This window comes from Aspergillus udagawae (genome assembly GCF_001078395.1).
Source record: "Aspergillus udagawae IFM 46973 DNA, scaffold_2, whole genome shotgun sequence".
Taxonomy (NCBI): Eukaryota; Fungi; Ascomycota; class Eurotiomycetes; order Eurotiales; family Aspergillaceae; genus Aspergillus; species Aspergillus udagawae.
The window spans coordinates 1095478-1120086 of record NW_025091265.1 but is presented as its reverse complement, the minus strand read 5'-3'; the positions used below and the strand labels follow the sequence as shown (position 1 = coordinate 1120086).

General features: G+C 46.6%; 8 protein-coding genes and 1 non-coding gene across 9 annotated transcripts; 1 reads left to right on the top strand and 8 right to left on the bottom strand.

Moving 5' to 3' along the window:
- Nucleotides 1-176: 176 nt before the first annotated feature.
- On the bottom strand, nucleotides 177-1178 carry Aud_002724 (uncharacterized protein; the record flags this gene model as incomplete). Its single annotated transcript, XM_043287685.1, has 1 exon — nucleotides 177-1178. One exon carries the CDS (start codon nucleotides 1176-1178, stop codon nucleotides 177-179), a length of 1002 nt encoding a protein of 333 aa, XP_043143620.1.
- A 1439-nt stretch (nucleotides 1179-2617) lies between these two features.
- Aud_002723 (uncharacterized protein) lies at nucleotides 2618-3398 on the bottom strand (the record flags this gene model as incomplete). Its single annotated transcript, XM_043287684.1, has 4 exons — nucleotides 2618-2780; nucleotides 2862-2979; nucleotides 3046-3327; nucleotides 3395-3398. 4 exons carry the CDS (start codon nucleotides 3396-3398, stop codon nucleotides 2618-2620), a joined length of 567 nt encoding a protein of 188 aa, XP_043143619.1.
- Nucleotides 3399-6136: 2738 nt separating this feature from the next.
- Aud_002722 (putative endoglycoceramidase) lies at nucleotides 6137-7695 on the bottom strand (the record flags this gene model as incomplete). Its single annotated transcript, XM_043287683.1, has 2 exons — nucleotides 6137-7165; nucleotides 7219-7695. 2 exons carry the CDS (start codon nucleotides 7693-7695, stop codon nucleotides 6137-6139), a joined length of 1506 nt encoding a protein of 501 aa, XP_043143618.1.
- Nucleotides 7696-11264: 3569 nt separating this feature from the next.
- Aud_002721 (EF-hand domain-containing protein) lies at nucleotides 11265-11951 on the bottom strand (the record flags this gene model as incomplete). The annotated part of the gene is made up of 5 exons (XM_043287682.1): nucleotides 11265-11341; nucleotides 11394-11507; nucleotides 11561-11576; nucleotides 11649-11705; nucleotides 11781-11951. 5 exons carry the CDS (start codon nucleotides 11949-11951, stop codon nucleotides 11265-11267), a joined length of 435 nt encoding a protein of 144 aa, XP_043143617.1.
- A 2644-nt stretch (nucleotides 11952-14595) lies between these two features.
- Nucleotides 14596-15299, bottom strand: Aud_002720 (uncharacterized protein; the record flags this gene model as incomplete). Its single annotated transcript, XM_043287681.1, has 2 exons — nucleotides 14596-15144; nucleotides 15255-15299. 2 exons carry the CDS (start codon nucleotides 15297-15299, stop codon nucleotides 14596-14598), a joined length of 594 nt encoding a protein of 197 aa, XP_043143616.1.
- A 1105-nt stretch (nucleotides 15300-16404) lies between these two features.
- Aud_002719 (uncharacterized protein) lies at nucleotides 16405-16782 on the bottom strand (the record flags this gene model as incomplete). Its single annotated transcript, XM_043287680.1, has 1 exon — nucleotides 16405-16782. One exon carries the CDS (start codon nucleotides 16780-16782, stop codon nucleotides 16405-16407), a length of 378 nt encoding a protein of 125 aa, XP_043143615.1.
- A 365-nt stretch (nucleotides 16783-17147) lies between these two features.
- Aud_002718 lies at nucleotides 17148-17219 on the bottom strand. Its single transcript has one exon. It is a non-coding gene; the product is annotated as a tRNA-Arg (tRNA).
- A 3643-nt stretch (nucleotides 17220-20862) lies between these two features.
- aspf34 (cell wall protein PhiA) lies at nucleotides 20863-21481 on the top strand (the record flags this gene model as incomplete). Its single annotated transcript, XM_043287679.1, has 2 exons — nucleotides 20863-21160; nucleotides 21222-21481. 2 exons carry the CDS (start codon nucleotides 20863-20865, stop codon nucleotides 21479-21481), a joined length of 558 nt encoding a protein of 185 aa, XP_043143614.1.
- An 868-nt stretch (nucleotides 21482-22349) lies between these two features.
- On the bottom strand, nucleotides 22350-22869 carry Aud_002716 (ribonuclease III domain-containing protein; the record flags this gene model as incomplete). The annotated part of the gene is made up of 2 exons (XM_043287678.1): nucleotides 22350-22585; nucleotides 22638-22869. 2 exons carry the CDS (start codon nucleotides 22867-22869, stop codon nucleotides 22350-22352), a joined length of 468 nt encoding a protein of 155 aa, XP_043143613.1.
- Between the last annotated feature and the right edge of the window lie 1740 nt (nucleotides 22870-24609).

Here is a 24609-nt window from a genome sequence, read left to right as displayed (position 1 = left end):
TATATGGAATTTGTCAATTCACATGTATTCATTAACTATTTGTCTCTAAGCCTCTTTTTGATTACTTGGCTTTGGGTATCAAATCTTAATCAAGCCTATATCCGCTTGAGGGAAAACTTAGCGATCCTGTTTCGTAGAAATGGGATAGCATACAGGTAGCGTATAGGAACCAAGCCTTATTCATATTCATAATCCGTCCATTCATCATCTGCTTCCCCCTTCCAAAACTTATCTTTATTCCCGGGCCCATCCAACGTCTCACCATTCGGGATCGCCTCCTCGATACCCTCAATAACGGCAAGTCGTGGGAGCTTTTGATCTTTCTCCGCCATCAGCTTAGCAAGCTGGTCTTCAAGGAAGTTTTGTGGAACACCTCTCAGTCGCGGCTTCATTCCCTTCTTGTAGCCATATATGCGAAGTGACTCGAGATTCGGCGGCAGATGATCGACAAGGGAAAAAGATTCATCAACGAGCTGGTCACCCCACTCGTCATCACACTGTTCACCACCATATCCACGAGCATAAAGATAAAGGATATGAACCCCTAGACGGAGATCTTTCAGTTGTAAGAAGCTTCGAAGAGAGCAAGCATCCATAGACATATTAGAAGGTATTTGTTCCTCCTTCACAGGAAGTTTCTTAAGCTCATCAGCCCACTCATGTAGGTAAAATGGATCATCCCGGAGGGATTCTTGCTCTTCCTCTTCTTCTATGGTGTACATCAGATACCTCACACCAATACGGTCTAGTAGACGAGTTTGCCCTTCTACATCAAGATCCAGCTGGCGCAGGGAGGCTCGGTGAGCAAAAAGTGCCCAAAAGACACACTCTGGGTGGAAGGATATCAGCATACCATTCCTTGAGAAGCGGCCGCCGATCCCATATGTGAATTTTTCCAGACGTTTTGCTGATTCAATTGTAAATACCAGGTATGGGCAATGAAGGCTGGAGTGCTGAATTGAGATACAGGTATAATTTCCTGATCGAGGTGGGGGCTCAACGCTGGGATGATCAGCATCAGAAATAGCATCCACATGGACAGTTTCCACCGCGGGTAGACGTCGCACTAGGTTTAGACTGCTGAATAGGTCATAGGGTTGATAGTCTGATGTTGCATACACACAGGTATTTGGATCGACTAGGAATCTAACAGCCCGGAGGTTCTGTAAAAACGGCATGTTCTTCCCACAGACTAGTTCAAGAAAATGCTTGAATATATAGTCAACTATGGGAAGTGGTTCGCCATCAGCTTCTGCTTCTATTCTCAAGAGCTTAGGCTCCTCATATCCCACAGGGCAAAAGCTAAGTGACTCAAGCATAAGTGAGATGGAAACTAGGAGGGCTGCCAGTGCCTGAGCCAGAAATGGAGATGGTGGGTCGTTGTCACTAATTCAAGTCAGAATACAAGTTAAGACAAAGAAGGGTGCCATACTCCATGGTAGCAGGATCCCGTAGTAATATATTCAAAATTTTCTCCTGCTTTTCTACCGATTCAAACCCCAGCTGTTTAATGGCTTCTTCAAGCCTAACCAGGTCATCAAATTCTAGTACCCTTTCTGCAGGGCGTAGTTGGTAGCTCTCCACAACCTCATAGCGTAATGATGGCGATCGCTCCAGCTGGATATTACGGACATATAAACCCAGTCGGGGTGTCTTTAAGATTGAGAGTAACATCCCAAAAGCTTTCGTAAAATCTGAGGTGTTTCGCAGCCTTACTCGGCGGTATTTACGCCGAGTGGACATCTCACACAGGTGATATATGCGGCGAGATTGCAGGGAAAGTGAAGCAACATCACGATGAGAAGAGAGACTATTAATAACTCCTTGTAGGAGTTCATCCGGGAGAGATTGGAGGGACATGGTTGGAGAGGGTGCTTGACTTGGCTTTGGGGAATGTCGGCGGGGAGCTGATATTTATAAGGGCGGCACTGCGCACTGCTAAAACAAGAACGGCAAGGCCCTTATCTTGGCATTTGTACCTTTTTGCGCGCAATTAGAGTGATTATCAGGTAGCTAATGCCAAGATCTGATGAGTAAGATTACGCGCCACTCAAGCTACATGATAATGTGGAGGGTACAATACGGCAACGACGAGCGGATGGTATTTTGGCCGAAACGGGCTGTGTCTGACTGATTCCACAAGTTCGTGATGAACAAATCAATGGCTTTTCAGGCTTCTAACGCACAGGATGTCGGAATTCCTGTGCGAGGGTTGAAGCGAGAAGATATTGATAAGGTGTAACACTCATGAGCCAAGGAATTTATGAAGAGGCGTGAGGAATTGCGAAATAAGTGCAGTTGTCTAATTTCACCTTTGCTCGGGCTAAGCAGAGGAACTCTAAGTATATGTAAGGCATTGAAACTTCCCATCCAGAAACCTGCCGCTCTGCCAAAGCAAATATCTCCCCAGCAAGGGGCTATTGTATGTTCTGTAACCTGTTGAACTTTGAGTATCATGTATCATATTTTCCGATTCTTATCGTTAGGAAGTATGAATCCGAAAGTCATGGCTTGGTCCGTGATGAGTTTATGAGTGCCTTTCGGCTAGGACGGAGTACTCGGGCTGGCACACTGAGGTTGGATCGACAGCAGCCACTCTTCCACCAAAAGTGCGTGGTCAACTCGATTTCTTGGTCCCTGGTGCTCCCCCTATAAATCTTGCCACATCGGCAATGGGCCAAGCAAGCTGATCTGTTGGATCCTCGTGAACCTCACCCGATGTGATCATGTCCACAACCTCCACCGCGATATAGCCACCAATTGCGGTGAAGACATGCCACCTGGATTGATTTCTCGAATCAGTGTCTCATGCTTCTAGATCTAGAATCCCATGGAGAAATGATACTAGGAACGAAACCTACCATCCATGCAGTTCGAACACAAACGCCAAGGGCAAGCCGACCGAGTGTCTGATGCGAATCAGGGGATTGCAAGCCCACGCATCGATCAGCCAGACCATGTAACCGAAGATGAAGCTACCTGAACTCATTCTCAGTTTTATTAATCGGGGGGTTGTCTCCGATGGAGGAGGAAGTAAAAACGTACAGACGCCAAAGAGGCCGATGTTACGAAACTTCTTTCGAGTGAAAGGATCCGGGACTCGCTGGGAGACCAATTTGATTGTCTGTGTCGCGATCAAAAGGACCCCCAACCCGAAGGCCACTGCATGGAGAAGGAACTCATTCATGACCATGTGGACCACCATCACAACAGTGAATTCAGTGAGGAAGAGGATGCCTATGAGTTTGGTGTGCTGCGGGCTAGTCTGGATAGTAAAGATCCGGTAGAGAAGAGGCGTGACAAGTAGATGCATTGATAATTCATCGGCTTGAAACAAACAGAATTCTGCGTAAGCTCAACCGTGGCGGCAGCGATGTCAGGCAGGGGTGCATACACATTTGGGTGTGATATTTCAGGGTCATATGATAGCCAGCCGAGCAGACGCCCACGCCCATCAGACCAAAGTAAGGGATTGAGCGGCTAAGGGTGGCATGTCGCTTTTGGTAGAGCCTCGCCAGACCGTAAATTCCGTAAACAACTTGGCGAGGTTGTTAGTGGGCTATGAGACAATGTTTACGGACTCCCGGACTCCCGAGATTCTTCTCAAACGTACTGTATATCAAGCTGCTGAACGTGTTTATAAATTCAGCAATGTACCGGGTTATTACATAGTCCTTTATTTGGGAACAGGTCAAGGGTTAGCGTTTGGAAGAGGATTTAAGCATGGCAGACGCGGGATTGTTCCGGGCGTACCTCTTCACAGAAGCTGAAGCGTGTCAGTTCAGAGAATCCAAGAACTCGATACCAGTAAACACTTACTTGAGATAGGATGTCTGGCGGCCCCAGAATGGGCCATCTGCGGAGGAATCCATCGGAGTTCGTCTAGCAGTTTTGAGGAAAGAATCAAGGCAGGTTGTTTGGGCAAACATCCTGTGGATGATAGGTGCGGGAACACGTGCACGCTAGTGGTTCTGCTCCATGCGGGAATGCCGGAATTCAGGATCCCTTTCTGACAAGATATGGTCATTGCACACACTAAATATTTATCTTAGTACAGGCCGCGTTGCCAGATAACTGGGCGAAAATTGAGGTCAACACCTTAACAAGTTGAGGAGCAAGGAATGACATATAATAGAAAATCGCGTTATTGAAATTCTGGGGCCTAGCGAAATGAAGTATGGAGTAGAGCTAGCTCCTAGTTTTTTATCAACTATTAAACCACTCAACTTACCAGGTGGCTAGACATTCATTTTAGCATTGTAGAATAATATCCGGTCTACCCTTTTGATTACAGTCTTCTAATTCTTCAGCACTCTTTGATTATTCACACTTATGAACCAGCCGTTCCACAAGTGCATTCACTCGCCAGCGATCCAGAGTTCCCTTTCTCTTCTGGCAGCATCTCAGCACAGCTAAGACCTTCTTCCTGATAAAATCAGCTGGATCGACTGCAAATAAAAGCCATTTATTTGCGTAAACACTTTTGTTATCCTCGATCTCAATAATGTTAATCTGTAACGCCTCGGGGTTAGTACCATCAGGGGGAACAAGACAGTCAACCGTTACACCATAATAGTCCATCAACCTCGTTGGTGATTAGTGATGCGGATGTCAGCATTAGTTGCCTCCATTGGTAGCAATTAATGTACACTTACTCCTCCGGTCGCTTTTCCGGCTTCCATCGAGTATATGTCCATAAATGTGGTTCCTTTGACTACTTACATATCAGATGCGGAGCATGGCATTTTAGTTTGGCCGTCAAACATATCCATCACCGTCTTCATTTCATCCTCAGCCTCTGAATCTGACCGGAGGACGCGGGAGTTCCATGTTAGATCAGAGCTTAGAATCCTTGTTAGCTCTAAATGACAGACTGGTCTTTCTAGTCCAGCACTATTATCACCCTGGCAGAATTTATCTTTCTTAAATGCATCCAGCATCCTCTAATCATAGACTTTTCCAGCTGGTCTAATCCAGCTTATTAACTCTATATATCCTTACGTTAAGATAGAAGCTTTGCCTTAACTAAATCTTTATTCTATTCAAGTTCTTCTATATATAGTCATAATTGCCTATAGAGTAATGAAACTCTTTCTAATCAGGAATAGTCTTTAAAAGCATTAAGAAAAACCTAAGTGTCTTCCACTAGCTTTTCGATTCTACTAGCTATTTTCTGAAGTTTATATACTACTATATGCCACAGTTCGCAGAGCAACTAGATAACATTATTCATGTTGATATTTGCTCCTAACATGATATGGCACTGACATAGTCAACTTGAAAAATAGGGATGATTCTGAATAGTACGAAGCAGTCACAATCAGATAATAATGCAATGTCATGTCCCATCATATGCCTGATGGCCCCTACTAATCTGGCTTGGCTCTATTCACATTATTAGAATTGCTGGAAGTATTTGATCTTCTCTGTGACTAGTTAGAGGCCGTCTATCTATACTAGGATGGCTAGATACCTAACGAATCTCTTCTTTAGCTTTTATATATTATGCTTGCGATCTCCTTAGTCACACTGTATAGTTTAATAGGAAGTGTTTTCCATCTTCGACTATCCAGGTTATGTCCGAGGAGTGCTGTACCAATCCCAGGAGCCCTCAATATGTCCCAGCATGCAATAGAGCCGAGCCCATCATCAGCATGCAGCTGAAGAGCCTTGGATGTCTTTACAGGGTGAGCTGGATGTAACTTTAGGAACCAAATAGCTGCCCCCTGACTAGCATCGGAATTCATGAAGGAACAGAGCTCACTGACCTTACCAGCATTTGCAATAAGACGACATTCCTAGGATATAAGACAGTTGTCTTCTCACAGACACCAGTCATAGACCCTGCCTGTACCGGGAACTACAAGGCAAGTAATATGACAAAAGTAAAGCTCTGATGACCTAACCGTGCCTATGGAGGTAAAATTCACTAATGCCGTTACTGTGGGTTATCAGATGTGGCAGCTTGATTAATAGACCACTAATCCACTAATTGCATCTAGGACAACGGATAGAGAGAACAAAGGACGCGAGGCAGTTGACATGTTTGATAGGGTCAATCTGATTCATGATCAGCAATTTGACTACGTAGAGTGTAGCGGAGTAACTCAACTACTACGAGTATGTATAGATGACATTATTTACGAGAGACTGTGACAGAGATTTCGGTGGCGCTCTTGATGCTAGTAGATGTGAATAAGGCCAGGGTACGCTTGTCGAGTACGTACTGCAGCAAGCTGCCGTCAGGCGAAACCTGAACTTTATAGCCGTTGGGGAACGTCGATGGAGGCAGGATAATTTCAGTGGGAGCTTTAATATTTGGATCAGACGTGAACTGCAGCTTGAAGGTGGCCGAGCTCTCATCAAAGCTGAAGCTATTGGGAGCGCCTGCGACGGCGGCGGGGTATGCACGGCTGTAGTGCTTTGCCAGTTCAGGATAAGGCTGACCAGATGTGCCGTTGTACAGATTTTCGTACGCCCAGCCGATCCAGGAAACCATATTAGCGTCGGTCGCTGACATGGCATCTGCTAGGCCCTGCATCTGCTTATCATCGCCCATCCAGAACGTGAGCTCAGTCAGCACACCGGCGGTCCTAAGGCGCTCGTTGTCCTTGCGGCGGTTGTTGAGCGTGGTGGAAATAGATGACAACTGCGGCGGACTGTAGTAGTGGAATGAGTGCACTGACTTCGAGCCGTCCCCGAGGGGGACGTTGTTGAAACCCGACAAGATGTCAATGGTGGCGCCTTCGAACCAGATGAGCGTGTCATTGTCGACAGTACGGATCTGCTTGGCGGCGCGGTTCCAGAGGCCTTCTAGGACCTTGTGGTCGGCAACACCTGGCACTAGCAGGGTCGGATCGGCCACCGAGTCGCCCACCCACGGCTCATTCAGCAGGTTATACCCGACCACGTTGGTCGTCTCGACATACTCGGACGCCAGCTTTTTCCAGTATGCCGCGAACGCATCGCCCAGCCCGTCGTAGTTGTTGTATAATCGCCCAAACGCATTGCACACGGCCACTGACGTGTAGCTCAGAGACCAGTCGACGCTGCCGCAAAGCGACTGCGGCGATGGGAACCCGTTATTATCCACAGGAAACGGCGTCAGCTTGAGAGGAAAGGGATACCTCTTCCAGCTTGGTACCCAGTCCTTCTTAACAAACCACTACGAAGCCGTGTTAGTATCAGCTGTGCCAACATGGCCATGCATCTACTTACGTCAGGGACGCCGTGGCCACAAAGCTGCCGCGCCAGGACGTCTTGGTGCACGTCCACCAAAACATAGAGGCCATGGTCCTCGGCCATCTTGGTCTGCTTCTTCATGATATCTAGAAACGTCTGGTTGTACTGCCCACGCACAGGTTCTGCACCGGCCCAGCTATGGCCTAACCGCACAATGTTCAGACCTAAGTCGTGCAGATTTTGGACATCTTGCTCGCCAAAAGATGAGACACCAGGCACCCACTCTAACGGTCGATACCACGGTGTCTCCTTCATCACAACATTGGTTCCATGGAAGAACCGCGTACGGCCGAATTCATCGACGATTTGATGGGTGTCTTGGTTCACCTGGCTGATACGCGCCATGCCTGGATGAGCCTTGTACCAGCCCTCGGCATCCTGGGCCAGCACTCCCGCTGGCTGTGTGCCAAGCACAGCTAGCAGTGATGCACCAACAATGGGAGTGAACAGCATCTCAAGAAAATGGCCAAGTCAATTTCGGTAAGAATAAACAGAAACAGGAAAGGAGACGGAGGAAGGGGCGTTCAGATAATAATAGGAATTAAGGGACCACAGAGAGATATATCAGAGAGATATAAATGCCCAGTGCTCATATCTACATAAAGTACTCCGTAGAATCACACCTCTTCCAGCATTCTCGCTTAGTTGCCTGAATAACTGGTTGCAACATGCCCCGCAAAACTACTGCAGGATTAGACGATGGAGACAAGGCGGCCGGGCTCAGCAAGCTAATTAAGTAATGGTTTTATTGATGCGCCACTTAAAGAAGAGGTGAAAGCATCTGTTGATATAAACCACGTCTATTCGGAAGATTATGTGTGAGATTCGACATATTCAGAAATGATCAGTGAGGCAAGTATTTAACAGCTTCACCGAGCTCCTACAAAAATATAGGTAGGCAAAATGTAAGTCGTATAGGAGATCAGACCTTTCTACTAAGTTGAATTAGATAGCCATATGATAAATACAATTGGTCGAATAGAATACTACCATTTTATATTAATAGTTGCATCCCCGATTCCGGGCGACCGTCCCCGTATGATCACCCCTGTTATGGTAGTTCGTGTACGATGGATCCGGCGTGCTCGTGTCTACGTTCACTCTCAGTCGGGCCCTACGATCGCATGGTTCTGACGGATAGCTAGACCTCGGCAGGTGCTCCGGATGACACAACCAAAACATGTGTCAACCCCAATAGACTCGTCTCCACGCGGTGGCTTCTACCAAGATCTCCGATTTCCAGCGGGGTAGGTAGTATTAGTCTCGACCAAGCGCATAACATTACTGGACCTTAGAGAGACTACATTCTGCCAGTGGTGCTGTGCAGATCCAGACATGGTAGGTTGGGTTGCAGATGGAAAGGTCTATATTCAAAAGTAGGACACTACATACGAGGAATTTTATAAAGATTAATTCTAAGATGAAGAAGTAGGAAGAGATGGAGAGAGGGAGGGAGCATAATGTGATCCAATGTGCCTGATGTGGATCTTTCATGCGTATTCTCAGAGAAGATCTGGGGCGCTACAAAACTGCAGGCAGCCTGGCTGGAAGGAGGCACGGACCTCGGAGACGGGAGCATATACTGATCCGATCGGCTCAGCCAATGGGAGGCGGGACAAATCCAGGGGCACAGCAGTCTTAAGCGAAACCTTGACCAACTGGGATAGAACGAAGCAAATATCGTTCATTAAATATGCATCATAGACTACTACTCCATTACAGATATTCACTCCCACTAAATACTTAACGAAAGTCCTAGTGTGATAACATTTAAACAGATTATAAACATGAATTATAGATGAATACTCCATTGATTAAGAGCATTCAACTTTCACCAAAAAGTTAATAGAATGTTAGTGAGGAGGTTTTTTCCATTTTCGGGAGGAATTATATAACCAATGTTGATATAGACTCTAGGGGGCAAAGAATGACGTGCATGAATTACTCTAGATGGAGTGGACGTGGACTCAGCAGCAATGACAATGTATGTAGACTCTAGATGGGGTGGATGTGGACTCCCAGAGTGGACATTGGTTGACTCTACCGTGTGTGGGGATGCAGGAAACAATAATTTGTATGGGGAAACATCTACTCACTACACCGTTATTAGGGTATAGATCATATCTCGAGATTTGTTAGACGAGGCTGGCTTTGGTCTGTCGGTCACTGGTGGTCTTCGGATCTAGAAGCATGGACCTTTGGCACCTATGTGGCAAACTCAGGACAGTCGTCAGATGCGCATAATTATTGTAACCGAGCAGCTACAGTCACGCAAAATGATTTCGACTTAGCCGAAGTAAGGCAGTGCTATATCCACAAAGCGTCAATTCTGATGAGTTCGCTATTCCAAATTGTCATTGATGTTGACACTAAGGGGTAATTTCGCTAAGGATATCATACTGTCACTGAAAGAGACTAAGCCGACGTCATATCCCTTACGGGCCGAAGGCCATATGGTCTGGTACTTCTGATCCTACACCCGCTATGAATTTGATATTTCTGATACATACTCGAATGACCAGAATACCATATAATTGATATAGCATTATATATATATGTGCTAGGTATGGCCTAGGCATATGTCTAGACGGTTGAATTTTAAGGTCATCAGATCGTTGGAGATTTGGGTGACTGTAAAGTTCGGTTTATGAGCGCGTAACCCAGTCCCGGCACCGCCTAGGTGGATACAGTGATCCTTAGACCTGGCACCCGAACCGGCTCGGGTTGGGCCTAATCGGGCCTGTACCCGCCCCACATCATCCACTAAGGCTCTCTAACGCTCAGGCCTGGTAGACCCCAAAAGCTTAGTGCCTTTACTAAATAATACATCTACCAGATGGTAAGGCGAAGGCCTTCTATAAGCTAGAATGCCTTGGTCGCTAGCACCCCTGGGGGGGTGTCTAAGTCAACTATTTAACATATTTAAAGAAATATAACCTGAAGAAGTGGAAGAGCAAGAAGAGACTAGAAATAGCTAAAGAATGGTATAAATTTGCGTGTGTGTGGCTAGATTTCCCCTAATGGGAAGAAGTAATGTTTTCTAATAAATATTCTATCTAAAGAAAGCTAAATAATTCCACCTAATTTGTCTTCTGATTCTCAAATGAGGCATACCGGCATGATCTAGTCAATCTAGTGAACCATGAGAAGGATATTTCATAGATGATATAGGGTGTAATCTGGATTGGTGGCCATTCAAACCTGATCATTATGGATCATGATGAATTAGCACCTTGAGGAGGCTATACTATAAGCCTCTTACCTAAAATGCCTTGAAGATGGCCTCCTTCCAATCTATGAGCCTGGGTGTATATTCCAACAAGATAATACTAAAATCCATATTTCCAAGCAGGCGCAGGAGTGGTTTAAATCTCATGGAATTTAGGTAATGGAATGGCCTTCTCATTCGCCTGATTTAAACCTAACTAAACACCTCTAGAACCTCTTAAAGAAGAAGCTTTTGGAACTCTATCCTGAACTTTTTCTAGGAGGTAGATCAAAGGTTGATTAGAGGCAATTTAAATATGCTATTATTGAGGCATGGAATGCTATCCCGCAGGAGGTGATTGACCGTCTCATACACTCAATGCCGCGTAGATTGCGTGCAGTATATCAAGCAAGGGGCTGGTACACTAAATATTAATATCTACTATCCTGTAGTTTATTATTTTATACTGCAATTATATGGTGGTTGAGAAATATGGGATTGAAAATGGTCGATTTTTTCGAAAAAGTTGAGTGTGCACAAACTTTTGACCCATAATGTATGTCGCGGATGCTGCCCCACCCTAATTCTGTCTGCTAACAATTCATATTACCCGTTATAGCCTTCATATTTAAAGTACGAATTAATCTACTTGTGATGGCTCAAACTAGAATCGTCGTATTTAAGTATTCTTTAACTTTGGCAGCTCGTAACGAGAATATCAAACATGGGGAGAAGGAAGAAGAGGTGGGGCATCCCCAATATCAGCAGTATCAAGTCACCTGACCAGCTCATGTGATCACAGCCGTCACACTACTCACTCTGCCTTGACCTGCTTGCACCAGGGTTTTCCTGGTTTGCACCAGGTACCCAGTACACCGATGATGAACCACTCTAGCCACATAATTAGTATCCAGTGACAATCATGTTGTGACGCTGTTCTCACCAGAAAGACTAAGCTTTTGATCTCTAGAAACATCCTTCTCTTTGAAGAATTTCTCTATCTCCTCCCTCTGCTCGGGCCCATATACCGACAACAGCTCCTGAATGGTAAGCTTTCCTAAAAATGTTCTCAGCCTTGATGCCTTACATGACAAGGGGTTAGTCGCTTACCATCATAGTTTCTGTCCTATGCAAGTTCAATGCCGTGTTCAGTTCTAGCAGCTTTGGGTGCTTTAGATAAAGCATTCCTATAACTCACCGCGATATAGAACGTTGCCAACTTGCTCTTGATATAATTCACAGAAACATACAGGTCCTAGTATAGTGAGTAGCTAGTAGGACAGGACCAATAAAGCCCACTGGAATTACTAAAGTAGGGTTGAATCCTTACCTCTGGAGACGCCTGTCCCACAACCTGGAGGCACAATCCCCGCGCCTGGTATCTTTCCGCACGCTCGACAGAATCCTTCGCCGCTTCACGGCGTAGAAGTTCCTTCAATTCATGGACCTGTTTACTGAGGTCATCGCGATGTTCCCTGAGCCTTTCCGTGTAGTCACTCATGACTGCGTCTTTTGGGGAGCAAATGATGAACAGATGTATTTGATAACTGAAATGAAAAGGTAATAGATTTCTGGGAGACTTTTTGTGCTTTGGATTCAGGTACTTGGGGGACCTAATATATTGAAAAGAATGTTTGAAACGAGAAATCCTCCTAAGGGGCTAGATCTCTAGCGTCAGGTAGTTGGTGCGAACTATACCTGTAAAGGCTTCTATCTACGGCCTGCAGATACAATATTTTGTTGCACAGATCAAAACTTGCCACGTCAACATGATATCTGCTAGGGGACAGACTCTATTAGTTAATGTCCATAGGTTCCGAGTCTTCCGCCTTGCATTGACTTGAGTGGTCTAGAAACGGCGATTGGACCTATCACGCACACCCTTTGAGATCTGTAAAGCTCGCTCCAGCTGATCAATTACCAGGGTATGATACAAGGTAATCTGTACTATGCAGAACCCGATAAATCGTACTTAGTTCAGGCCTTTCAGGTGTTGCGGGGAAGTATGTAATTTAAATGCAAATAAGCGGGTTAACCAACCTCCGCCATATGACCTTGGGACTGCACCTGTGCTGCTGTTTATGTGGCTCTGTTGCAAACAATTCTGGGCGCGTCAAACCAGTATTTCCCACAGCGCGGGGAGAATCAGATACGATAATCTGGAACTTGTTTTAGCAACACCTCAAATCCAGGATGCCGCAGCAACTTTGGTCCACCGACCAATGACCACCCAAGGAATAACTACTAGCAGAATTCCTGCCCTTCATTCGAACAGGCTTTACATTCAAGATATGTCTGCCTGGGCCCACCCCACCAGGATCAATACAGCGAATGAATTTCATTTTTGTTTCTCTGTGCCAAATCACCGACATGGTAACGTTACGGGCATGCAGCAGTCAACCCTAGCGAAGATGGTGCTAATTGACGCGTGGACGATGACGAGCTCTTGAACAGAGATCTGGCAAACCATTTTCTCCAGATCTAGTACGGGTAGCGGCCATGACACACCGACTACTAGGAGCTCTCGAGAATGACCTCACCGCTAAGAGATTGAAAAGCCCTGCCAGCTCACTGTTACATGCAGGTTATGACTAGCTTCTGGTTCATATAGAGGCAACTACGGTCGCTCCTAAATGCACTACCATCTGTAGCCATGATACCTCGGTTGTTAGCGGCATATTTATTAAGAGTACTGCTAAGTTACTAGTTGATCCAGGCGTGTTTTTACAGCAAAGAGCAATAATTGCGGGCATTCAGTACTTTGTTAGGTTAATTGTGGCTTGGTGCAGTGCTCAGTCCCAGTTGGTTTTCCGCGCTAAATTATGGATACTCTCAAGAGTGAGGAAAAGTTAGTATAATGTACCATCGTTCGAAATGTTGCATACAGCTCTATATGCATTACATTAGACCTTTACTGGTGCAACGCAGCAAGCCAGATGCAACAGTCTCGGGCGAGACTCTAGACGCATGCGGATTCAGTAGACGTGGCCATGCGTGCACAAGGTGTACAGTATTTCGAGAAATAATGTCTCTAAGAGATCTGTACACTCCCTATATGAAATATCCTCAGTAATACTAGGCAGGTCGGAATACTTAAGATACGGACACTCTGCTTTATCTAATTCAATCTAAACAGAGGGTGTGACGGCACGGTCCCTATACAGGCCGCTGGCCCGCTGGAGTGATTGATTGATTGTGTTACGCCTGGGTATTTGGGCAGGAGCACTGCGACCAGTTAGCTGTATTTCTCGTGTTTCAAGCGCCTGGTAGCTATAGCAAACTGTATCACAATCTTAACCACTTCCATGTTTGGTTTCCAACTCTTTTCCTCATCGGTTTCCTGCCCTGTAGGTCCTTTTGTCTCGATCGACCTCTTAGTGCATATGATAGATCCCCGTATCGACTACCCATCACTTTCCTCATGTCTCTCCTGTGCGGTTCCCACGGCTCGCACTTGGAAAGAAAGTGCTGAACTGTCTCTGGACCTTCTGCACATTTACAGGTTTCATCTGTTGTCTGCCTAATCCTGTGTACGTGCTGGTTCAGTTGGATATGGCCGGTCCGGAGCTGTGCGAGAGCAGATGCTTATTTTCTGTTTAGCTGATGATATAGAGTCCTAATATGCTTTTCTGGAAGGGCTGCATCAATTGCTTTCATATATTTACCAAAAGGGGTCAGCTGAAACTGATCTTTTCTCGCCTGTTTTAGTCCTTCTCGCATTTCTCTCAACGCAGTAGAATTTACACGCCGAGCTGCATATATATGTAGTAGTCTGGCAGCTCATCGTCAAATTGACTTACATCCGTGGGTATGTGCTCCCGATTAGTGAATATAGTAGCTAGATAATAATCTTTAACACCAAGGTATAATATGGAAGCTTCAAAACCATGATCCTTAGGACTGCTCGACACTTCTGACCTTCGCAGCGTGCAGTATGTGTCAATTTTCAAAGTGATAACGTGTGTCATGTAGCTTACTCTCTAAGTTCATGGTATCTACATGCTGTGTGCCTAGTAAACTGTGTATAAATAACAAGCAAACAGTACAAGTGACTATCTAGAAATAAATTAAAGGATAATGTATTATTATTATACTGGAATCAGAAATGTTACAAGCTGGTGTATTATGAAAGGTGCTAGAGAGCTCTATTCATCCTCATCACTGTCTTCACCATTCATATATTTTACTGCTTTGAACACATCAAAGACGCCAGTTTCATCCATAAATTTCTCTGGGCATCCAAAGTAGATTGGATAGGCAGACTCCCGTGAGAACCACATAAGAGAGCCATGGAAATCATCAGCTGCACGATGATCAATTCTGAAGTCGTACCAGGTGTTGGCCTTTGGAGGGAGAGGTCCCCATCCATTAAATTTAAAGGTAGGCTCTTCCGGGCTAACTTCCGGGTAGTAGTAGCTCATAAGTAGAGTCCTGTCTCGAGAGCTTCGCTCATCTGCGATAGCGATGACATTTGGTTCAATAAATTTAACTTTAGCTTGGTACCACTTGTCTAGTGCCCAATTTTGGCATTTCTCTTTAGAGGCGTTGATGAAATCTGAATTGAAAGTCTCGCCATCTTGTAATTCAATTCTAAACCCCTCTCGCTTGTCCGGGCAGATATTCGATTCAACAAGATAGTACAGAGGAGGGGCATCCTTCTCTGTATTAAATTCACGCAAGACCTTAGGTATAAACTAATAACCAAAGTCAGCATCATTTTGTTACTAATACACAGTTGAAACTATTCAGCCCAGTCCGACAGACTGCTAACAATGTGTCCCTGACCAATCACACATGGACTTACAGGCTTGGCCTCCTCCGCAACACAAAATAGCAAGGTGCGTGTCATGGTAAGGTGTCTATGTCGTGTCTTCCAGGGTGATATTAGGCGTGACAAGTAGTAGAGAAAACGGGCAAGATACCTTTTTATACTACAAATCTAAAAGTAGGGATGCAATGACCTCATTATCAACTTGGCATAGCCCCACAAAAACAAGAATTTTTGTCCGCCCCGGGCGCCGCTGCGGGGTCCTGTCACGCCCCCCGCCCCGGCCCCCAACGATGAAGTTGCTGCCATATTTAGCACAGCTACACTGTAGAAAATCGCGAACAAACTATAGAGTATTTGTTTGGCGTAAAATCGGCGCTGGTTAGTAGTTGGGTGGCTGACCACCAGCGATTCCCAGCTGTTGTAGGTCTTTTTTTTTATTGTTTTTTTGTTTTGTTTTTTGTGTTCCTGTTCTAGATGAAGCTCAGTTACGTCCACAGCATAATAGGGTTTGTCTGGTGTCATGAAAGGGTTCCGTGTAGGCTTCCTACTAGGCTCATAACAAAAGATCCGATTCTTCCGTTGTAACCATAACAATTGTATTCCAGCCAGGTACACCGCCGCTCGAATCACCAGCACTGAATACATTGATCATTCTCTACCTGCAGAAATCAACATGCTGAAACTCTAAGTAGTAAAAGAGTCTCGTTCACCGCTACTCTACCTCTTCCTTCTATCTACTAGGGAGTTTCCTATAATCATCTTCTCCACGTTTTCCATCAGCGAGCAGCAGAAAGGTCCAATCTCGTCCTCTACAAGATCCTCACTGAACCTGCTACAGTCACGAATCATTTGACTCCAATCCCATCGTGACACACAAATGTCAGAGCTGCAAAAAGGCAGAATCTGAAAGTGCTCCCTTGAGGAACTGCTGCCGCTGCAAATCGGCTGTCTACTGCTCCCGCGACTCCAGAAAGCCGACTGGGATCTCACAAGAAAGTCTGTGTCAGCAATGCTCAAGCAAACGCAGGCTCTGGCAGCCAGTCCGCAACTGACGCCAACGCCACCCAATCCACCAAAGCCCTAGAGATTGAAGCCGTTTCATCGCCTCCACGCAAAGACTTGGCTCCATGACAGCACCGAAAACGATACCTACAAGTTACTAATCGACACCTACCGTCTCCGGTTAGACGACGACTACACGTTCACAGGGGATATTGAGGCGGATAGCGTCTATGCCGGGGCGACTGATGGCGGACGCGCTGGCTTCCGCCGCTTCCTGAAGCGCGTTGAACGCAAACCCGATCTCCTTCCGAGGTGGTGGACCCCAGCCAAAGCGGAGAAATGCGTCCGGTACGGCACGGATTCCGCAAACTGGAGCTATCTTGGATATGCGGTGGAGAAGCACGACGTTGTCGAGCATTACGGAAACCATTTGATGCCGATGCAGCTGCGCATGTTTGGCGAGCAGGTACTTGGAACTGGACCCAGTGGGCAGAAAGGGGTTGCTATGATGAAGATGCAGATGGCCGCGAAGGGCGGAAGCGTGGACTTCAGCGACCATTTTAAGAAATTGATCGGACGTTGTAGCTGTGGTCAGGGGCTGCCCAATCAGTACGTGGTTTGCAGACATTTACTTCGACGGCCCCCGACCAACGAACGTTCATTCGCACGTCAAACCTGTTGTTGTTTTCCTTCTCTGACTGCGCTGCTCGCGATCAGCACGACGATGCGGAATCCTTATCACATTTTCTGAGCACTTACGGAAAAAAGGCGTTGAGATACAGGAGTCTAGAAATAGTGCCAGCCGCTTATTGGTGACTAGCGAATTTTACTCTGGCTCTAGTTCGAATACCCACCTTTCTGGTGGAACAAGGCGGCAACCGCAGACAAATAGTAAATATAGGGCGGGGTTAAAAAAACAAAAATTGACCTACGCAGGATTCGAACCTGCAATCTCTTGATCCGTAGTCAAGCGCCTTACCATTGGGCCAGCAGGCCTTGTTGAAGACCTTTTTCCTTATTTTGTTACATGTCCCAAAGGAGAGCTCGACAATCCTCATGACCTCTTCAGAATATTTTCATCGTACTTGGTCCTCATTAACATGAACTTACATTGTTTATTCAAATAGCAGTGCCTTGAGTTCTCAATTTTTATCAAATTCTGCTTCTCGACCGTGATTTTCAGTTTGCTTGACTATGAACCTCAGTATACCAATGTGCCGTGGGAAATATATCTTCTTGTACATGAAGCTAAAGAAGCCAAGGTCAACAAACCTTGAGCTGTCATTACAAATAAACCATATACTGGCACATTAGCCTGACGATATAGCATGCTACGAGAAGACCACTCAGAGGAATCCAAGATCCCTGTAGTCGGCACCGTTCCAAGGTCGAATAGGATCTGGGGCAGCTCTCCAAAACCTATGAACACAAACTTTCTAGTGGCCGACGTGGAGGGTTCGATGCTACTCCTAATTTAAAACTGGTTACACAGTATGACTGTTTAGTAAGAATAGCAGCAGCAAGCCAGGACACATCGCAGCTCGTTTGCATATTCGGGGACATGTGTGCGACCCGAGTCTACGCACTGCGGCCCTACCTCTACAGCCATTGGCGTTTACGATATAATTCCCTCGAAACTTCAGTTGCAGTCCGGCCATCTCAGGGTTTTAGTCTACATGCCGCGATTGAAGGCACCTGAAAGTTTTTAGGCAGGCCACCGCATCTCCGTCTCAATCTGATCGCCTAAGGCGGTTAGAGAAGCGATTGGTTGCGGTGCCTCGCTTGAATAATGCAATGTAATCCGTGCAGCCTCCTGGCCGCGCCATCCCATCCCTCCCGACTCAGACACCCAGACACTCAGACACTCAGACAATTACACAATAGTATGACGGGAGGGATCAAAGGCCCTTTGAAGAACGAGTCTCTGAGATTGTCAACGATGAATTGCTCTCATAGAAGTGAATTCTCGCCAACTCTACCCGAAGAGCAGGTTCAAGAAGGGTGTACGTGCTATTGAATCTTTGACATGGCAGGAACATTAGAAAGAACCCAGTGAAGGGATGAAAAATCTTATTGGAAAGCCGGAAGCGAGTATGGAAAGTAGAAAATCTCATATTGTATCATGCCTCTGCGTGGTAAGGTGCTGCCGAGGTACAAAGCAGCAGAAGCAGACTCAAGTATGCATCATGGTACCTACACGGTCAAAGTTCCTCCAAATGTATAGTTTGCAGTTTGGCCACTGGTTATAAGGTCGTCGGTTGCGATCAAACCACGGCGGGGATGATGTGGTTCTATATCTGGACGCAGGGGAAAGAACCTATGCATTTCCATCCATTAGTAACATTGCACATAGTACAATTGATACACTATAGTAACAGACAATGCATGGTCGCGACAAACCTGGAGCGCCGATAGCTTTCTACAAATTCGACCACTGGTCGATTTGGGAGGCTCATGCGAAGACTCTGTTATCCTGAAGCTGAATGGCTGCATTGGAGATTAAGCTTGGTCATATTATCGACAAGGATATGACTATGAGACGAGAGCAGACAGATGTATTTTCTCCGTGTGGTATTTGAAAACTCACTGATGACAGCCCATGACAGGTAACCAGGACACCAGCTGAGCCTGAAAACCCGCGAGCTCGGATCTTCGGATAGTGAGATTGCGCAGAGGCAACATCTCACTTTCGTAGAGATAATGTCCTGTTATAATAAGCACGCATTCATTCCCTCAACTCTCTGTGCGAAATAGACACAGGAGTCTGTCGAGAATTGCTCGCCAGAGTGATCGAGAGGCAACATTGGTTGTGGGAATACCCTACGAAATAGATCTAGGAGGAAAGAGAGTAAGAAGGATTTCGTTGAATTATCTGAAAGGAAAAAGGGAGGATCACTGCAGTCAATGGATGTACGGATAATCCACCCCTGGCTTTAAGGGAAAAAGCTCCCTCCTCAGAGAAAGGCACATTTGCATCTCTCGGAGAACTGAATAGCCAAAGACAGCAACAAGAGTCGACAAAGCCCACAACTGGTGATACAGCGACCAGAAAGTCAAGTTCTTCAAGGTACGACCAACGTCGGCATCTCGAATGGCCTGCCGGCTTCTCCCGGCCTCTCCGGATGTCCTATTGAGCACGACTACTAGGCGGGCATTATCGCCACGTGCAACTTAGCCTTCTAGTCTGCGCGGGTATTTATAGTAAAAGAATAGCTATAGGCACGTTTGCAGCAGCTACAGCGTAAGTACTATCTTTAAGACACCCCCTGAGACAAAAACTAGCTCTCTTTGCGCAGTTTTGCAGCTGTCGAGGTAGCCACCGTTGGTGCGAAATTTGTTGCACCTGAAAGTCGAAGATGGATGCGTTTTGTCGCCCCAAATCGCTAGCTCTCTTAAAGCCAGTATAATCAACAACTACTCTGTACCATCTCTTCAAGATTCCCTAGCACTTTTTCCTCTTGTGGCATATGCACCGGGCAGTGACGTGTAAGAGAGCATACCGCAGTATTGCCGGAGAGAACGTTTAAACAATTGACATAACCATTATGTAAATAATATTAGCGACGATCTGACTCTAGAATGCTTTTAGTCAATATTTGCGGTTCCTCGACTGACGTTAAGATGAGCTCGAAGGACTAAAATGTACACTATGGCTGGTGATCAACGCGTAGTGTATTTAGTGCATGGCTAGGATCAGTCGAGTGTCTCTCATTCCGGGGACGCCCTCGGTAGAACATTGGAAATTCCACCGACCCCTATCTTCAGGGAGTGGCGGTGTAGCACTGTGGCCCAGCATTCAAGTTTAATATTAGACCTGTCCCAGCACCAAGTCTGTTCCACAGTTTTCACAGTGATCGATTTCTGGGGACGAGGAAACTTCTAACCTACTCCGTATTAATCGCGCCGCCACTGGGCATGGAGTGGGCATTAGCCACTTAGGGCATCTCCCGGTAGTCCCGTTCCAACGCCAAAACCGATGTCTTAAGATCAATAATTCCCTGGTCTCTGATTGGGTCTGATTCTCCTATTGTGGGGAGCTGGGAGAAACATGTGGAGTTACTGAATAGGAGGGTCCGCAATGTATTGCCACTACTATAAACGTCAATCATGCCATTGCCTTGGGGGATTCAGGTACGTAGTAAAGTGACGGAAAATTCTCTTCAAGGTGTAACAGTCATATTCTGCGTGTTTTGTTCTAGAATATGAGATCGTATATCAGGATGAAATAACAATAGTAACAGAGTATAGATATGCTGATTATTACCTCCAGGACCAGAGACCCATCGCAACTAGATTAACTGAGGTCATTTCCCCATATTTCAGGCAGGGGACCCACTATTGAAGTCATCTGAAGAACCAAATATAGTCATTGGTTAATGGAGCACAGAAGGCACGACCACATCTCCAGCGCGGAATAGGCTGCATGTCTTAGACAGTTGCTTGGCGGAGTTGGCGCAGTCACTGCCTTCGTATCCTCGTCTGCATGGAAACCCTCGGATGTCGAGGATCTCCTTGAAGGTATAAAAGGCTCAATGCTACCCTTGTCTCTCTGACATTCATCATCAACAACAAATCAAATCAATCACTCACAGCCGTTCCGAACACTCTCAGTTCTCAAACACTCTGCAAACCACACAAAATGCAGATCAAGAGCTTTATCCTCGCCGCTTCGGCCGCTGCCACTGCCTCCGCCGCCGCCTGCTCTGCCCCTACCAACAAGTACTTTGGCGTCGTCGCCATCCACTCTGGCAGTGCCGTCCAGTATCAGCCCTTTAGCGCTGCCAAGAGCAGCATCTTTGCCGGCCTCAACTCCCAGAACGCCAGCTGCGACCGTCCCGGCGAGAAGAGCGCCACTTTCTACATTGAAGACGGCTCCCTGTACCTCTATGCCGCCTCTGCTACCCCCCAGGAGATCTTCGCCGACCGCTCCGGCATGGGTAAGTCACGTCCACACACTCAAGACATGGGAAAAAGCAGACACTGACAGGAACTCTACAGGCCAGGGTAAGATCGGCTACACCACCGGCGCTCAGCCCGCCCCTAAGAACTCCGAGCGCAAGGGTTGGGCCATCAACGACCAGAACCACCTCCAGTTCGGCGGCAAGGACCTGATCGCCTGCCCCAACAGCATCGACGGTGCCTGGAGCATCTGGGCTGATGCCGGCGTTGCCAACCCCGCCGGCAACAAGGACTGCGTCGGCATCGCTGCTCGTGTTGAGGATGTTGCCAACCCTAACGGCTGTCTTTACACCCAGTAGATGAGAACGTGAGCTGGCTCTTGCGGTCCACTTAAATACAGTCATTTGATTTGAGCGTTGCGTTTAAACTCTGTCATTGTTGCAGCTCTTACTCAAGTACAGTGTTTTCCTGTGCTATATCACTCCTTTTACAGTATATAATATCACTATTTGAAATATAAAACATATTTTTGGTGCACCGGCCAGAAACAGTCTTTGAATTCCATTATTATTATTTCTCGAGGATGTTAAAATACTGAAGAGGGAGCTCTCCTGTTGTAGGTTCTGAAATGATCATGTGAGATGCCTTAACGCTAATCAGCTAGGGAAGCGCTACCACATGCTCCTGTTTTACACGTAAATAGTGTGCCTACCGCTGTTACCGTCGGCATGCTTGATGCCGAGCCTGTCAGTACGCTACAAAGTGTTGCAAATGGGTGTAATCTCGGATGAGCCATCATTCCATTAAGCAGAATACTCCATGCAACTATCAGCTACCTGCACATTCGATACTTGATCACTCTGTATCCCCATCAGTTCCCCCCCTCCCCCCCGGCATACAACAACACCACATCACGTCTGTCAGTAAGACCTATTAGCTCGCCACAGCGAATAACGCCTTTCATGGCTCTCAGACGTTCCAGGACCGCAAGGGCACCCGAAGGCCCCATCGTACAGGGCCAGCAGCGGATTACAACGTGCATGGACAGCTGACAAGGACCCCAAACCCTCCTTGGAAAGTATTTGGTCTGGTCCTGGAAAGCTGTCCACGCCATCGGGCGATCCGATGCCGGCCCTGGGCGAGGAGGCCCTTGGACGCCTTTGCGGTAAGTAACAGATATCGAGTCACGTAAACTCGTATTCGCTTTGTTCACGCGCAGAGATAAATTCACACTGGCCATCCCAGGCTCAAGACAGCCATGACAGCTCGGACGGCCTGGACGTCCATTTCGCTATCGAGATAGACGGCGCCAAGGATTGCCTCGACGGTTTGAGCCATCACTCCGGGGGACACGCTGGCCTGAGACGGATTGATGAGAATGAGATTCTCCAGTCCAGCTTTGGAGCCCATCTGTGCGAGATGGGGGTTGCTGGCCACCGACGAGACAATCTGGTTGATGTAGCCTGGTGATTCGATTAGGGTCTATCTCAAGAACATTTATGAGGGACAGCTAACCTCGACTGGCTTTGGCTTCGTAGCCGTCCATCACGAGAATCAGCTGCAGGACCGCATCGCCGATTTGTGCCAGGTCCTTATTGCCATCGGAGCGATATGCTCGTCCGGTCTTGGCAAGCGCGCCGGCACTATGGAGAGCTTCATAGAGAATTGCGCGATTGGTGAAGTCGTAATGGATAATATCCTCAACGGACTCAGCCCTTTCATCAAGCGACATGTGAGACATGGTCATGGTTGATGAATGAAAATGTAATGGTGTATTAAAGATGTGGATAGAATGGTGAGTGTTGAACAGAGAAGTAGGGCACAGAAGATGGAAGATGAGCAAGAGAATATGGAAAAAAGAGTGGAATGGATGCCTATTTATCTACGCCTCTTCTATAGCCTTATGTGATGTAAGAACTGCGGCAGACGCTGCGCCGCAATACCAGGCATACTCCGAGGCGTATCGCCTGCATCATGCAGGCGGTTATCAATTGGCTATGCCATGGCTCTGTCAACCATATAATCACTCGACTAGAAGGCTTCTAGACACGATCTCTAGCGTAATAGGAATAGTAGGTAGTGAACAAGCTCGATGGAAGTGAGTTCTGCAATATTGCCGCGGAACAGGAAGTCGGTCCACTGTACGCAGAAGAGTCAGCCATTTATAAGTCCCCCTATAAATAACCAGCCACTTCTTGATTCCTGGTATATGATACGTCTAAATGACAGTCAAGCCATAAGCAACCAGACTCTGTCCGCACGAACCACGGTCGAAGTATGCGAGCGGGACCACCCGCAGCAGAATGCTTCTTGATTGCTGCAAGCTTCCATAAGTACACTCTGCCTGACTCTCGGCAGTATCATCTAAAGGCAGGTCAGACAAGCTCCACCAAGACATCTGGTACGGCTGACAACTATTTATGTCACTATTCGGCCGGCCGCAACTGAGGTACCACGGTCGTCTCTTGATGTATCGGCATAAAGCCTTGGGCGCTTCTTGAACTGATTCTTATTCTTTAGCTTAATCAATGGAGAATAACGTCATTTGAAAGCTTTCTCAGTTAATTCTTATCTAAATTGGCTCCCACGTTATCACACATACCTAGTGGTGTGGTTGTCCAGCCAGTGCATGCGATCACACTGTAATTGTGTAAAACGACAGCCTTGTACACTGTCTACCAGTCATCAATCCATCATCAATCCTGCAGTGTCTCTTGCTTCATCGCAATCTGTTGTTCCACTCCTCAACACTGATTTTTCAATGATATGGTGATTATTTAAAAGATATATATATAATATTCAAGATTCAAGATAACAAAGACGCTCTTCAAAGTTCGACAAGTAACTCATTCATGGTGAACATCCTGCTAGACTCAGTTCTACCACTGGCAGCAGCTCTGATTAAATCACTCCAAATTGTTCCAGACACGGTACATACGGTAGAAGCGCACCTAACAGGAAAGCTTTGTGTATTATCACTATGGATGCCATCGCCGTCTACGAGTCCGGGCCGGCACACTCTTCAAGATCGAAGAGAAAGTCAATGGGTTTCTTGAATTATATCAGGAAAAGCGCACTTTGTCCCAGTACTCGATACTGTCAGGTTTGACCGCGGACGATGTCATGGACATGGTGGCATTTCACCTCGCAATTTTCAAGCCCTTTTACGCCAGTAACCATGAGACTTAAAGATCTAGTTCACCGGTTGATAGAAACAGCATGGATGATCAGTAGTTTAGGGCAACATATGTACCCCACACTGACCACAATGGCATCCATGTCACATGAGTCTATTGCACCTGGCTTACCACACCAGCACACCTGCTCATACGCAAAAGAGATTGTGCAAGAAATCATGAACTCAAGCAGTACTGAATGCGCTACTCAACTTGGATATGGGCAGGGAGTTGTTATGGAGTCGAGGCCTATAGCTTTGGTACCCAATCAATGGCTCTGCTGGCTGAACTGAAGCATGGCCTTGGCATTC